This window comes from Lithobates pipiens, unplaced genomic scaffold, assembly GCF_037356315.1.
Source record: "Lithobates pipiens isolate NorthernLeopardFrog02 unplaced genomic scaffold, aLitPip1_a1.2 Scaffold_28, whole genome shotgun sequence".
NCBI classification, from domain to species: Eukaryota; Metazoa; Chordata; class Amphibia; order Anura; family Ranidae; genus Lithobates; species Lithobates pipiens.
The window spans coordinates 213,452,000-213,466,472 of record NW_027507789.1 but is presented as its reverse complement, the minus strand read 5'-3'; the positions used below and the strand labels follow the sequence as shown (position 1 = coordinate 213,466,472).

General features: G+C 42.9%; 1 protein-coding gene across 2 annotated transcripts in view; it reads right to left on the bottom strand.

The window, feature by feature from the left end:
- Positions 1 to 14,473, bottom strand: part of LOC143936147 (opsin-5-like) — a 76,944-nt gene that overhangs the window by 19,342 nt on the left and 43,129 nt on the right. For both annotated transcript variants that reach the window (XM_077460519.1, XM_077460520.1), the window contains exons 2-3: positions 3,711 to 3,798; positions 281 to 443 (exon numbers count right to left, since the gene is read on the bottom strand). In XM_077460519.1, the coding sequence (XP_077316645.1) occupies positions 281 to 443; positions 3,711 to 3,798 (251 nt within the window). The remainder of the gene's footprint in view (positions 1 to 280; positions 444 to 3,710; positions 3,799 to 14,473) is intronic.

Genomic DNA, 14,473 nt, shown 5'->3' with positions numbered 1-14,473 from the left:
ACAGCTTTGTTTGGCCACCAGGACTGGGGAAAAAAAGCTCCAACCCCTATGCTAGACAGCACTGGGACAACCATATGTCACTAGAGATGGGCAGCGAGTCACATGCTCACCCATACATGCTCACCCATACCTGGGACAGTTCGATATTTCACTCCTGGCAGTCAAAAGGTTTGGAGCGAATAAATGTAAGGACAACCCTTTTATTTGGGATTTCTGGCTTTGGATGATGGTCATGTGCTTCCACCACATTGGTATTGACCATTTCTTCACTGGCACTTACCTGTGAGCAAAGAGCGAGGGGATAGCCAGAGGGAAGAGAGTGGCCGTCATTCCCAGGTCACTGATCGCCAGGTTGACGATGAAGAATTCGGCTGGCTTCAGAATAGAACGCTTGCGATATGCCACCAGCAGCAGCATGGAGTTTCCCGACAGAGAAAAGATTCCTGTTAAGGGGAGAGTGCAAACTATTACACTGCCATGGGCACAATGCACCCAGAGACCAACCCCACTCTTCAATTACACACCAGACAATGAGAGGAACAGAGATACCAGTTACCTTGGGCATGTATCCTGATAAGTAATTCCTATTAATAAAACTTTACAGCTTTTATTTCATCTTTTTTCCACCATGTGCTCAAAGGCACCAGATTACTAAATTTAAATTACATCAATAGAAATCAAATCAAAAATGAAACTCCAATGTAATTTCAAAATTACAAAAGTCTATTCAGTGCAAACCATATACTGTACATTATGTGAAAGGACCTGTGATTGGGCATTTCTACTCCTCAGCATGTCACAGCTGTCAATGGGGAGGGGGGCAGAGGCAGAACACGGCACCTGCCTACTCCCAATCATAACAAAGCAGGTTGACCACTAGGTAAGAGCGGAATGTTTTTTGTGGAACTGATGCAGCTTTGAACATTACGCCGATGAGGAATTTCACTTATTAGCGCAAAACTCCCTGTAAAAAAAATAAAAATAAAAAAATGCAGGACACCATCACGATAAAAAATGTCTTTGAAATCGCCCCCGAAGTCGGGACAGTACAGCTGTACTCGCACAATTTCATTCCCACTGTCATTGTGAGCCTGGGCTTAAGCCCCATACACACTATCAGATTTTCTGCTGATTTTTTCTTCAGATTTACCAAAAACCATATAATATGAGCTCATACCTTAGGAGTTTCAAAGTGTATGCAATCAGGCATGCCCTTGCACTGTGGTTTTGGCAAATCCGAAGGCAAAAATCAGCAGAAAATCTGATATGGGGCTTTAGTGTCCGATTTGTTGGCAGCAATTTCACAGTCCCGCTAAAAATCACTGATCGCCATGGATCAATCACTAGTAAAAAAATAAATAAATAAAATGCCATAAAAATATCCCATAGTTTGTAGACGCTATAACTTTTGCGCAAACCAATCAATAAACGCTTATTGGGATTTTTGTTTACCACAAATATGTAGCAGAATACAATATGGCCTAAATTGATGAAGAAATTCGATTTTTAAATTTTTTTTAATTGGATGTGTTTTATAGCATAAAGTAAAAAATAATGTTTTTGTTTTTTTTTCCAAAATTGTCGCTCTTTTTTTGTTTTTTAATGCAAAAAATAAAAACCGCAGAGGTGATCAAATACCACCAAAAAAAACTGTATTTGTGGGGGAAAAAAGAAAAAAAAAAGGACTGTGTACAGCATCACATGACTGCGCAATTGTCAGTTAAAATAGCGCAGTACCGTATGGAAAAAAATGGCTTGGTCATGAAGGGGGAGGTATTAAAATCTTCCGGGGCAGAAGTGGTTAATTCGATAACAGTGTTATCATTTTTTTTATATTGATTCATTGACATTCGTTACTATGTCCATTTCAGAGATTTGTATACGACCGAAAAAACTAATCATAACGAAACGCACGTCTACCCCCAGCACAATTCATGCGTTCGAGGTCTGGGAAAGTCAGAAGGCAATTAACCTATTTAGTTTTTACCTGTTTGGATTGCGGAATGAAAGCAGAGAGATCATAAGAACCCCATGCAAGCCTTGATGGTCCTAAACCTCAGACCTGCCATGCCCGAGCCATTTTCTTCATTGGTGCATTGTTACCGTCTACTGCCTAAAACATGCAAAAATTATGTGTGCCCGCTTACTGCTCAACCCTCACATCCTCAGATACATAGAGAGGTATGGACTCCAGAGAGAGAGAGAGATATAATTTTGCCCTGTACAAATCATTAGTAAGAACTCATCTGGAATATGCAGTTCAGTTTTGGGTACCAGTTCTCAAAAAGGATATCAGGGAACTGGAGAAAGTGCAGAGAAGGGCAACCAAACTGAAAAGAGGCATGAAGGAGCTCATCTATGAGGAAAGATTAGAGGAACTGAATTTATTCGCTCTTGAGAAGAGGATATTAAGGGGGGATATGATCACCATGTATACCGTATTTATCGGCGTATAACACGCGCCGGCGTATAATACGCACCCCAAGTTTAGGAGGGAATTTTAAGGAAAAAAACTTTTAGGAGGGAAGTTTAAGGGAAAAAAAAAAACTTACATTTATATGCCCATCAGTGTCATCTGCAGCCTTGTCCACCATTGCAGCCTTGTCCACCATTGCAGTCTTATGCAGCCTTGTCCACCATTGCAGCCTTATGCAGCCTTGTCCACCATTGCAGCCTTATGCAGCCTTGTCCACCATTGCAACCTTATGCAGCCTTGTCCATCAGTGCAGTCTTGTCCCCCATTGCAGCCTTATGCAGTCTTGTCCCCCATTGCAGCCTTATGCAGTCTTGTCCCCCATTGCAGCCGTGTCTATTTTATTTTTTTTAAATGCCGCCGCCGAGATACAGAGCCGGATGTGTATCTCGGCGGCGTGCAGTAGTTCTCGGCGGGCCTTCGGCTCTTCTCGGGCAGCTTTCGGCCGCCTTTGGCCGTTCTCGGAAGCTTTCGGCCACCGAGAAGAGCCGAAGGTGGCCCGAAAGCTTCCGAGAACGGCCCGAAAGCTGCCGAGAACGGCCGAAAGCTGCCAAGAAGAGCCGAAGGCGGCCGAAAGTCGCCTTGAAGAGCCGAAGGCGGCTGAAAGCTGCCCAGAGGCTCAGAATTTCGGGGGATTGGCGTATAACACGCACCCACGATTTTCCCCTGCTTTTAAGGGGAAAAAAGTGCGTGTTATACGCCGATAAATACGGTAAATATATAAGAGGTCCATATAGTAAACTTGGTGTTGAGTTATTTACTTTACAGTCAAAACAGAGGACAAGGGGGCACTCTTTACGCCTAGAGGAAAAGAGATTTCATCTCCAAATACGGAAAGGTTTCTTCACAGTAAGAGTTGTGAAAATGTGGAATAGAGGTGGTTCTGGCCAGCTCAGTATATTACTTTAAGAAAGGCCTGGATTCTTTCCTAAATGTACGGAATATAATTGGGGCCTAACATTTATAGGTAAAGTTGATCCAGGGAAAATTCGATTGCATATGGGGGGATCAGGAAGGATTTTTTTCTCCTGCTGTAGCAAATTGGATCGTGCTTTGCTGGGGTTTTTGGCCTTCCTCTGGATCAACTGTAGGTATAGGATTGGGTATATAGGACTGTTTGATATTATTTTTTATTTATTTATATATTTTTATGGTTGAACTAGATGGACTTGTGTCTTTTTTCAACCTGACTAACTATGTAACTATGTAACATAATGCTAAATAGCAGAACAGTTACCAAACAGGGTGTAGACCACTCCTAAGATGATGTCATTGGTCTTCGATATGGAAGAGTGAAATTCCGTCGTGTTTGAGCCATTTCCCATCTGCAGAAAAAAAGATACAATGGTTATTGAAACAAGATGTAAAGCTCAGATGCTGCCCCTGGACTGCGCTTGTTCAACCACCACCTACCGGCCCTTTAAGGGTCCTAAAAGCTGGGAGGAGGGCATGTGACTGCTGTGATTGTCTGTCACAGAGGTCACATGATCAGAAAGCTCCAGATGGCTAGTATGCATCGGGGGCTTTCCAGTAGCTGATGCCTACCGTGCTGGTAGCGCGTAGGGAGCACACTCTCAGCGTGGTAAGTGCTTTACACAGGGCCTCATAAATGTGTGCGGCCAGCGTGAAGAGGTTAACAAATGAAGCAAATCTAACTTAATGTAGAACTACAGTATAAGCAAAACTTTATTTTTTTTTCATTTTGGATAGTGTAAGGGCCATAACCCCTTTCAGTTTATTTTTTACCATCTGTGTCCCATTGCCGAGATTTCCCTTTACTTCCTGTCCCATAGCCACAACAGGAAGTTCGAAGAAATTCCTGCAAATTAAAGGGTTATGAAACCTTGTTTTTTTTTGTTTGTTTTTTTAATAACAAACATGTCATACTTAACTCATCTGTGCAGTTGGTTTTGCACAGAGTGGCCCCGATCCTCCTCTTCTGGGGTCCCTCAGCGGTGCTCCTAGCCCCTCCTCTTCTTGAGTGCTACGGAGAGCCGCTCTCCCTCAGGGGCACTCATGCTCTTCGTGTCCTGCTGCTGCATCCATCGACACAGACACCAGGACTCCCCCCCCCCCCCCGGCGCCTGCATCATTGGATTTGATTGACAGCAGCGGGAGCCAATGGTTGCTCTGCTATCAATCTATCCAATCAAGACACGCGTCACTGACTAGAGCTGGCGTGCTCGTCCCCATGGCGAGAAAGGACGGGTTCGGGTAAGTAAAACGGTGGCTGCTACATGACGCTGATGCACTTTGAATGACAATTGCGTGGCCATATAACACTGTACCCAAATTACATTTTTATCATTTTTTTCCCACATTTAGAGCTTTCTTTTGGTGGTATTTAATTACAGCTGGGAGTTTTATTTTTTGCTAAACAAACAAAAAAAGATGCAAAATAAAAAAAATCATGTTTCATAGTTTGCTATAAAATTTTGCAAACAGGTCATTTTTCTCCTTCATTGAAATGCGCTGATGAGGCGGCACTGGTGGGCACTGATAGGCTGCACTGGTGGGCACTGATAGGCACAGTTAAGACGGCACTAATAGGCACAGATAAGGTGGCACCGATAGGCACAGATAAGGCAGTACTGATGGGCACAGATAAGGCGGCACTGATGGGCAAAAATGGGCACAGATGGGTGGCACAGATGGGTGGCATTAAGGGGCACTGATAGGTACCACTGATAGATGGGACTGATGGGCACTGATAGGTGGCACTGATAGGTGGCTCTGATAGGTAGCACTGCAGGGCACTGATGGGCGGCACTGATGGGTACTGATGGGCACTGGTAGATGACACTGATGGGCACGGATATGTGGCACTGGGGTGCAGCACTGTTGTAGAGGCAGATTATGGGCACTAATAGGTGGCACTGTGGGCACTGATAGGTGGCACTGTGGGCACTGATGGGTGGCACTGTTGGCACTGATGGGTGGCACTGATGGGGGGCACTTTTTTATTATCTAGGTGGCACTGGCAGGGGGCAGGTGGGCACTGATAAGCTGGCCGTGATCGGGACTGATGTCCCGATCACGGCCGCCGGTGATCAGCTTTTTTTTCTCTCCTTGCGCTGGAGGAAAAATAGCCGATTACCGGCTCTGTTGTGTCACATTATCAGCTGTCATTGGCTGACAGCTGATCACATGGTAAGGGGTCGGGATCGACCCCTTGCTCCGATCCGTGATCAGGCGAGTCTCATAGACTCGCTAATCACAGAGCGCGCAGGCCGCTCGTGCACGGGACGTCAATAGACGTAGTCCCGGCAAAGCAGGTCCGCGCTGTAGCCGTCATTCGGCTATAGCGCAGGTCTCTAGTGGTTAATGCATAGAATGCATTAAGGTGAAAAAACACGAGTGTTTAAAACCCCTTTAAGGGAATTCCTTGGGGCCCCCCAGGTCACTGGAACAAGTGTCCCCCATTGGAAGATTTCCCCTCTATTACTTTTATGGGAACAACCCAAAATAGGGATTTTTCTTTTACTTTCAACAATAATGGAAAACAGGACAAATAGAGAGGGCGAATCTCCCTAATGGGGGGCATAGACAGCAATAAAAGCCTGACAGGGGTTCTAACCCCTCTCCGCACTCCATCCAAAATTAAAAAAATAAAAGTTTTGCCTTTAGTTGTACTTTAAGCACTTCCTGACCACCCACAGTGCGTTTACTGCGACGGGGGGTCCGCTCTGTGCCAGATCACATACCTAATCGGACACTTACAGGTTATTTGTGTGAGGAAAAAAGGACAAAAAATGTATTTGGGTACAGCGTCACACAACCGCAAAACTTTCAGTTAAAATAACGCAGTGCCGTATCGCAAAAAATGGCCTGGTCATGGAGAGAGGGGGGGTAAACCTTCCGGAGATCAAGTGGTTAATTTTTATTACTTCCAACCATAAAGGATCATTTGGAAAATGATAAATTAACTCATCCTAAAGTGAACCTGAACTAATGAAAGCAACAGTTGAACTCTGGGAATTACACAAAAACAATTACCTTTGCAGTGGTCACAACATTCACTTTCATTTTATAACATCAGCATTGTAATAATAATACAAACAATATTTAATATTGACAGTCCAATTGAAGCTTACTTGAAAATCTCCTGCCATGTTGTGAATGTTACCTTTCTGCTGCTTGTCTCCTTCTACAACCTCCTGGATTCCCAGCATGCTTTGCAGCTTCTCCTCCATTTCTAAGAACCACTTATCCCATGGTACCTTGCTGCCTGCAAGTAGTGTTTGCTGTACTGACTCCGCCTACTGAAGCTCTTCCTCTCAGCACCCCCCCCCCCCCCCCCCCAAAAATCAAAAGGCAGGCTCTGTGTAATGTGTGACACACAGACAGTAGTGCCTCCTCACAGGGCATAATGATTACATGTCACAGAATGTGTGGGGATCTTCACAAAAGTTAGTTTACACACTTCAAGATGGTTCAGATAGGAGGAGTCGGCTAGAAATAATTGAAATACAATATGGAAATGAATATAGGATTTTGTTAGGTCTATGGGTAGAGGAATCCCTTGCTCTGGCAAGATCCTTCACTCTCCTTTTCTCTAAGGCCCCTTTTACATTGGGGCGGTGCGGGCGTTAGTGGTAAAGCGCCACTATTTTTAGCGCCGCTTTACCATGGTTTTAGCGGCGGTATGTGACCGCTAGGGGTCGATAAAGGGTTAAAACCGCTGGCTGCGCTGCCCCATTGATTTCAATGGGTAGGAGGGGTTTAGCAGGTTTAGCAGGACTTTTTTCACCGCCCTGCCAGCACACCGCTCCAGTGTGAAAGCCCCCCGACTTTCACACTGGAGTTAAAGGGGCCGGTTTTTTTCAGGCGCTACACAGGCGCTATTTTTAGCGCTGTAGCGCCTGAAAACTGCCTCGGTGTGAAAGGGGCCTAACACTCTGGGTTGAGGTTGGGCCCTCTCTGTCCTGATACACAATGCAGGGCTGCTATTAGAAATCACCAGGCCCCCTGTACAGTCATCCTGGCTGCCCCCCCCCCCTTCGAATATATGAAAACAACATTTTCACTAGAAATATACTAAAATCATTCTTAAGCCCCGTGCACACGATCGGAAATTCCGCCAGCAAAAGTCTGATGTGAAGTTTTGGTCAGAAATTGCGATCGCGTGTATGCTCCATCGAACGTTTGCTGGCGGAATTTCCGCCAGCAAAAGATTGAGAGCAGGTTCTCTATTTTTCTGACGGAAAAAAGTTTCAATCAGAAAATCCAATCACATATGTTTGAAAAAATGATGTCTCATAAGTCAAAAGTTGGCCTCTTACCAGATATGGTGGACCCCTATTATGTCGCGTACACACAATCGGAAATTTGGACAGCAAAAGACCGATGAGAGCTTTTTTATCAGAAAATCGAATGTTTTCTAATGTTTTAAAATTATTTAACAAATTTGAAAAAAAAATTTTTTTAACAAATTTTTTTTTTTTTTTTTTTTTTTACGGGACAGGGAAGCCGGCAGCTTCCACGTGGAGGACTGATTCCCTCTGCTGTTCTGGTCCCCCTGTGTGCTTGTGCCCCCTACAGGAGGACTGGTGTTCCCCCCTATCAGCGGCTCCCTGTACATAATGCAGGGCTATTGGCCCTACACTGTATGTGATATCAGTGTGCAAACGCCAGTAAATCCTTAGGGCCTAGTACACAAAATCAGAAAATTGTACGAAATATACCAATTTCGAATCGATCGTAATCGGATTGTTAGTACAGAGCTTTTTAAGCTGTTTTCACGACAGTTCGTTCAAAATTTTCCAGAGGGACAAACGCACAAAAAAAAATAATAATATGATACCAGAACAAACGATTTTCGTTCAATTAATCGTTTTTGCCCAAAAATACAATACAAATATGTTACATCACTTCCAAATTTTTATTCTGTCATACAAGAATTTTCATAATTTTAGTAACCTCTTTATTTTTAGTAACCTCTTTACTAGCATGCAAAAAACAAAAACAAACGATCATTCATCCGATTAAACTCATCGTGTGGGCCAGGCTTTAGAAAAGAGGCTTTTGAGGAATGGACAGATGCTGGAAGTCTGGAGGTGGAGGTATGGCCCTTAGATCAGGGGTCTCAAACTGGCAGCCTTCCATCTGTTTCGAAAGTGCAAGTCCCATCATGCCTCTGCCTGTGGGAGTCATGTTTGAAACTATCAGCCTTTTGCATTGCCACATGGGGACTTGTAGATTCTCAACAGCTGGAGGGCCGCCAATTTGAGACCCCTGCCTTAGACTTAAAGAGAAACTCCACTTTTGTTGAGAAAAAAGCTGCCCCCTCTGGATGATCTCTGTACATTGCAGGGGGTTCTAACAAACTGTGTTGCAGATTCCTACCTTTTGTTATTCTGAACGAAATAGCTGTTTGTTTCTTTGTGTCCATGTGCAATGTGAATGGGAGTGATTTTATAATTATCAATCAGCTGCTGCACCTGCAGGGTTCTAATTTGGAAGGCTGCAGGGTCTGCATCCCTTTAGACGTGATTTCCCTTTGGGAGTAGCTCACCAAAAATGGGATTTTTAATGCAGGGGATGCCCAAAATCTGACTTGAATCTTAGTGTAGACTTCTGGGAGAATCAGTGGGCCAATCACACAAGCCAGAAATTACATTTCTGGGCACGTTCTCTATACCATCTGTGTATATAACGCCTCCAGGTTGCCATGTTGCATTATACAGTAAATTACAGCGCTGCAGATTGAAAAGGAAAGGTCATTTTTAACTGGTTCCCATTGGGCCTATAGACGACCGGGCGGGGCATTCACTGTTCTGGGTGGATCCTCCCGGAACGCGACTTGCACACACCCCACGGGCCATGCTTCAGCGTGATCTGTCACCCGGGCATGGCGGATGACTGATCAGTGTACCCGCTGTCGGTACCATCATATTGCTTATTGCAGCAGATCACATGACAGTTGTACTTAATGGATGACTTCATTCATGCCATCCATTGTGTACTTCTTGTGTTAGTCTCTATGATTAGTCACAGTGATCACATGGTACAGACAGGGCCAATCACAGCTAAGCACAATAGTAAACACTGAAGGAATCTATTTCATTTAGTAACAATGGTTGCCTATAACAGGGAAATTCACTGGTATAACCAATCATAATGTGTTAAAAAAAACATGATCAAATCCCCAGATTAGTACAGTGTTACAGTAATCAGTGGCTATTTGTAGCTCTGATCCGTGTATAAATGATAATGGTCCCAAAATAGTGTCAAAAGTGTCCGATGTGTCGCCCATAATGTCGCAGTCCCAATAAAAATCGCAGATCGATTCCTTGTGTTAAAAAAATAAAAATAAATAAATAAATAAAAAACCGCAGATCGCCGCCATTACTAGTAAAAAAAATAATAATAATAATAAAATGCCATAAATCTATCCCCTATTTTGTAGACACTATAACTTTTACGCGAACACATACAGTATCAGCCTAAACTGAGAAATTAATTTGTTTTTGTTTTTTTATATTTTTTAGGGATATTTATTATAGCAAAAAGTAAAAAATATTGCTTTTTTTTTTTCAAAATAGACAACCTTTTTTTGTTTATAGCGCAAAAAATAAAAATCGCTGAGTTGATCAAATACCACCAAAATAAAGCTCTATTTGTGGGTAAAAAAAGAACATCAATTTTTTTAGGGTACAATGTCACACCACCATGCAATTGTCAGCTAAAATGATGCTGTGCCGAATTGCAATAAAAGCTCTGGTTAGGAAGGGGGTAAAATCTTCCAGGGCTGAAAAAAAAAAACTTAAAAAAAGAAAGAAAAAAAATAGAAAAAAAAATGTGTAATTTTTTCTGTTTATTTTTTATTTTTTTACGTACTGTCACCAGTGTCCCTGATCACCACCACACCAGTTATATGATGACACTGTACTGCAAATTGCAAAGAAAATATTATGAATTTCCTAATTTTCCAAAAAATTTGGACAAACAATTACAACTTAAAAAAACGAATCGTGCCTCTTACTATATACCTTGGACTGTCTACTTTGCAAAAAAAAAAAAAACTTGCAGCAACAGTCAATAGTAGTATAAATACTTGTAGATGGTTGCAGAACAGTCATAAAAGCATATAGCTAAATAAGATACTGGTATAAATAATGTTCTGCAACCATCTACAAGTATTTATCCCTTTCATGACTAAGCCTACTTTTGGCATTTGGTGTTTACAAGTTAAAATCCATATTTTTTGCTAGAAAATTACTTGGAACCCCCAAACAGTATATATATTTTTTTAGCAGAGACTCTTGAGAATAAAACGGCGATTGTTGCAATATTTTATGTCACACGGTATTTGCGCAGCAGTGTTTTACACATTTTTTTGCATAATGTGAAAGATAATGTTACGCCGAGTAAATAGATACCAAACATGTCACACTTTATAATTGTACGCACTCGTGGATTGACGACAAAGTACGGTACCTAAAAATCTCAATAGGCGACGCTTTAAACATTTTTACGGTTACCAGGTTTGCGTTACAGAGGAGGTCTAGTGCTAGAATTATTGCTCTCGCTCTGATGATCGCGGCGATACCTCACATGTGTGATTTGAACACCGTTTACATATGCGGGCGCGACTTCCATATGAGTTTTCTTTGCTTCGCGAGCTCGCGGGGACGGCGGGCGCTTTAAAAAAAAAAAGTTTTATTATTTATTTTATTTATATTAAAATGACTAAATTGTTTTTTAAAAAAAATAATAAATTTGATCACTTTTATTGCTGTCACAAGGAATGTAAACATCCCTTGTGACAGTAATAGGTGGTGACAGGTCCTCTTTATGGAGGGATCGGGGGTCTAAAAGACCCCCCACCCCTCCTTTACACTTCAAAGTATTAGGATTGCCGAAAACGGCGATTCTGAATACCGTATATTTTTTGAAAACCGGCGCCATTGGCAGCCGAGTAAACGGGAAGTGACGTCGCTTCCGTGTTTACGATTAGGTTACTGGAACGAAGCCGATTACGGCTTCATTCCAGTTCCTCCCCAGCAGCCGGAGGCGCCGGATCTTGAATCGGTGCTCCCGATCAAGCAGGAGCACCGGTAACAGCGGCGGGAGGAGGCGGGAGGGGGGGACGTCCCCTCCCGCTCCTCCGGCATAACAGCCGAGCGGCTTTTAGCCGCTTCGGTTGTTATGGCTGAATAGCCAATCGCCCGCTGAAAAAAACGGTACCTGCAGGTGCGGGCATCATCCCGGTATAACCCCCGGAAGCCGAGTACGCACATCAGCGTACGCTCGGCGGGAAGGGGTTATACTACTATTGACTGTTGCTGCAACTTTTTATATTTGACTCTTAGTGCAATAAATTCATCATGTTACTTATCTAAAGACTAATAAGTTTTCATGCAATTTCCATAGTGCGCTGATTTTGTTTTTAATTTTCAGATATACACTCTATTACCAAAAATATTGGGGCGCCTGCCTTTTCACGCACATGAACTTTAATGGCATCCCAGTCTTAGTCCGTAGGGTTCAATATTGAGTTGGCCCACCCTTTGCAGCTATAACAGCTTCAACTCTTCTGGGAAAGTTGTCCACAAGGTTTAGGAGTGTGTCTATGGGAATGTGTGACCATTCTTCCAGAAGCACATTTGTGAGGTCAGGCACTGATTTTGGATGAGAACGCCTGGCTCGCAGTCTCCACTCTAATTTTTCCCAAAGGTGTTCTATCGGGTTGAGGTCAGGCCAGTCGACTTCCTCCACCCCAAACTCGCTCATTCATGTCTTTATGGACCTTGCTTTGTGCACTGGTGCGCTCATTATTGTAACTCTAAAGTGATTAGCTAACGAAACACGTCAGCGTGATGTCAGCACGGACGTGACGTTTCCTGGGACCATAGCCTGAGGGTGACTGCAGCTGGTGACGCGATGGTAAAGTGATCCCTGAAGACTAGGCTGCAGACAGTGACACCACGGTTAACAGCGCGGTGACATGAGGGGAGTGGACTGATCCATAACACAGAGCAGGGCGGGAGTTGGCGACACAGTGGAAGCGATGAGATCTCCCCAGTACTCTGGCTAATTTATATAGGATCCCAGCAGCAGTTGATAACATTGTACAACCTCTTCTCTCTTCCCTCCCTTCTCCTTCCCAGCAAACCGATGAATACACACTAGTACCTCAGCCTAGTGTGGGTGACTTCCCCTGATTGGCACCGGACACATATCTGGCCAGTGTTTTACCAAATTTAAATAATAGGAGGAAACACCTATTCAGCCGATCACTCTATATCCAATCAGGCAGGCCCTTGCACTACATAATTGATGGCAGATCTAAAGGAGATTGTACAATCAGATTGTAAAATGTATGGCCATCTTTATACACCTAAAATTACTAGTTGCCCTTTCAGTGCCATTAATTGTTAACGGCACACCAAACACAGAAGCAAACACGCATTTTGCCAAGTGAAAAAAAAAAACGAGGGGAAAATGCTGCAAAATGCACAGTACAAAAACATGCAACCCGCAAAATGCCAAAATGTCCCATAATAAGCCACATATAGCGCAGCCCATTGCAATCAGCAGGCTGCCCTATGCGTGTCACAGGAAAAACGTGACACAAAATTGTGCTCTCCCACTATGCTAGATGTGAATGGGGCCTGAAAGTGAAATTGGTGCGGTAGCACAAGAACAATGAGGCTCCATTCACATCTGTGTGTTTCCTTGCTGTAAAAAAAAAAAAAAGTTCTGGAGTTTCTCTGGGGCGATTTTTGCATGTAGGGAAGCCCATTCAGGTGGATGGGTTGCCCTGTGTGTGATGAGTGAAAATGCCCTAAAACACCTCCCCCCCACCCATCACAAAAAAAAAAAAAACACGTGGGAATGCGAGTTCCTGCTATGCAGAGTTGTGAATGGGGCTTGACAGCTGACTGTTTCTGTCCACTCCCTCCTATATACTTGTATAAAGATGGCCATACACTATGCAATCTGATTGTATCTTGTGTATTTAGTGAGAAGGGTGATCACTGATTGATTGCATTTCATTTAAAAAAAACGTGCAGCTGGGAGTGGGTGGGTGGATGATGCAGGGTGTGTGCTAATGAGGTCAGCTGGGCTACTTCTTCCTGCCTGTGTCATGACCTACAATCTATCAAAAATATGTCTAAATACATTTTTAAACATGAATTAATTCATGTTTAAAAATATATTTAAAAATGTATTTAGAGATATTTTTGATCTATTGTTTTTTTTTTTTTTTTTTTTTAATAGTAGCAGCTTTGGATATTGTATTTTTGCCGTGAGCGCTGAGGGAGAGCTATCCACTATTAGATTATTTCTCAATCTTTGCCATGACCTACAGTCTGTTCAGGAAGTAAGACAGAAGCAATAGATACGTTTGGAAACATGGATGGAGGACGGTAAGGTACGTGTCTGTACATTTCATTTTGGAAAGCTTTGATATTTTTGCAAAACAAAAAGTACATGAATGCTATATTGATACATGAGGGGGGGGGGGGGGGGTGGAATTTAGAAAAAGGGAAGGTGAACTTATCCTTTAATGAGCTTAGCCCTGTCTCCTTATGACGGGGACACATTGAATGGACTGCCAAGGACTGCATAATGATCATTGAATCTGCTAGCCAGCACCTGACATCCTGCATGATTGTATATTGCGACAAACATTTACCCTTACAAATCTCCATTGGCGACGTTTAAAATATTCTACAGGTTACATGTTTTGAGTTACAGAGGAGGTCTAGTGCTAGAATTATTGCTCTCATTCTACCGATCACGGTGATACCTCACATGTGTGCTTTGAACATTGTTTTCATATGCGGGCTCTACTCACGTATGTGTTCGCTTCTGCACATGAGCTCGTCTGGGACGGGGCGTGCTTATAATAAAAAATGTTTCTTATTTATTTTACCTTTTATATTTTTTATTTTTACACTGTTCTTTTAAAAAAAAATTGTGTCACTTTTATTCCTTTTACAAGGAATGTAAACATCCCTTGTAATAGAAAAAAAAGCATGACAGGACCTC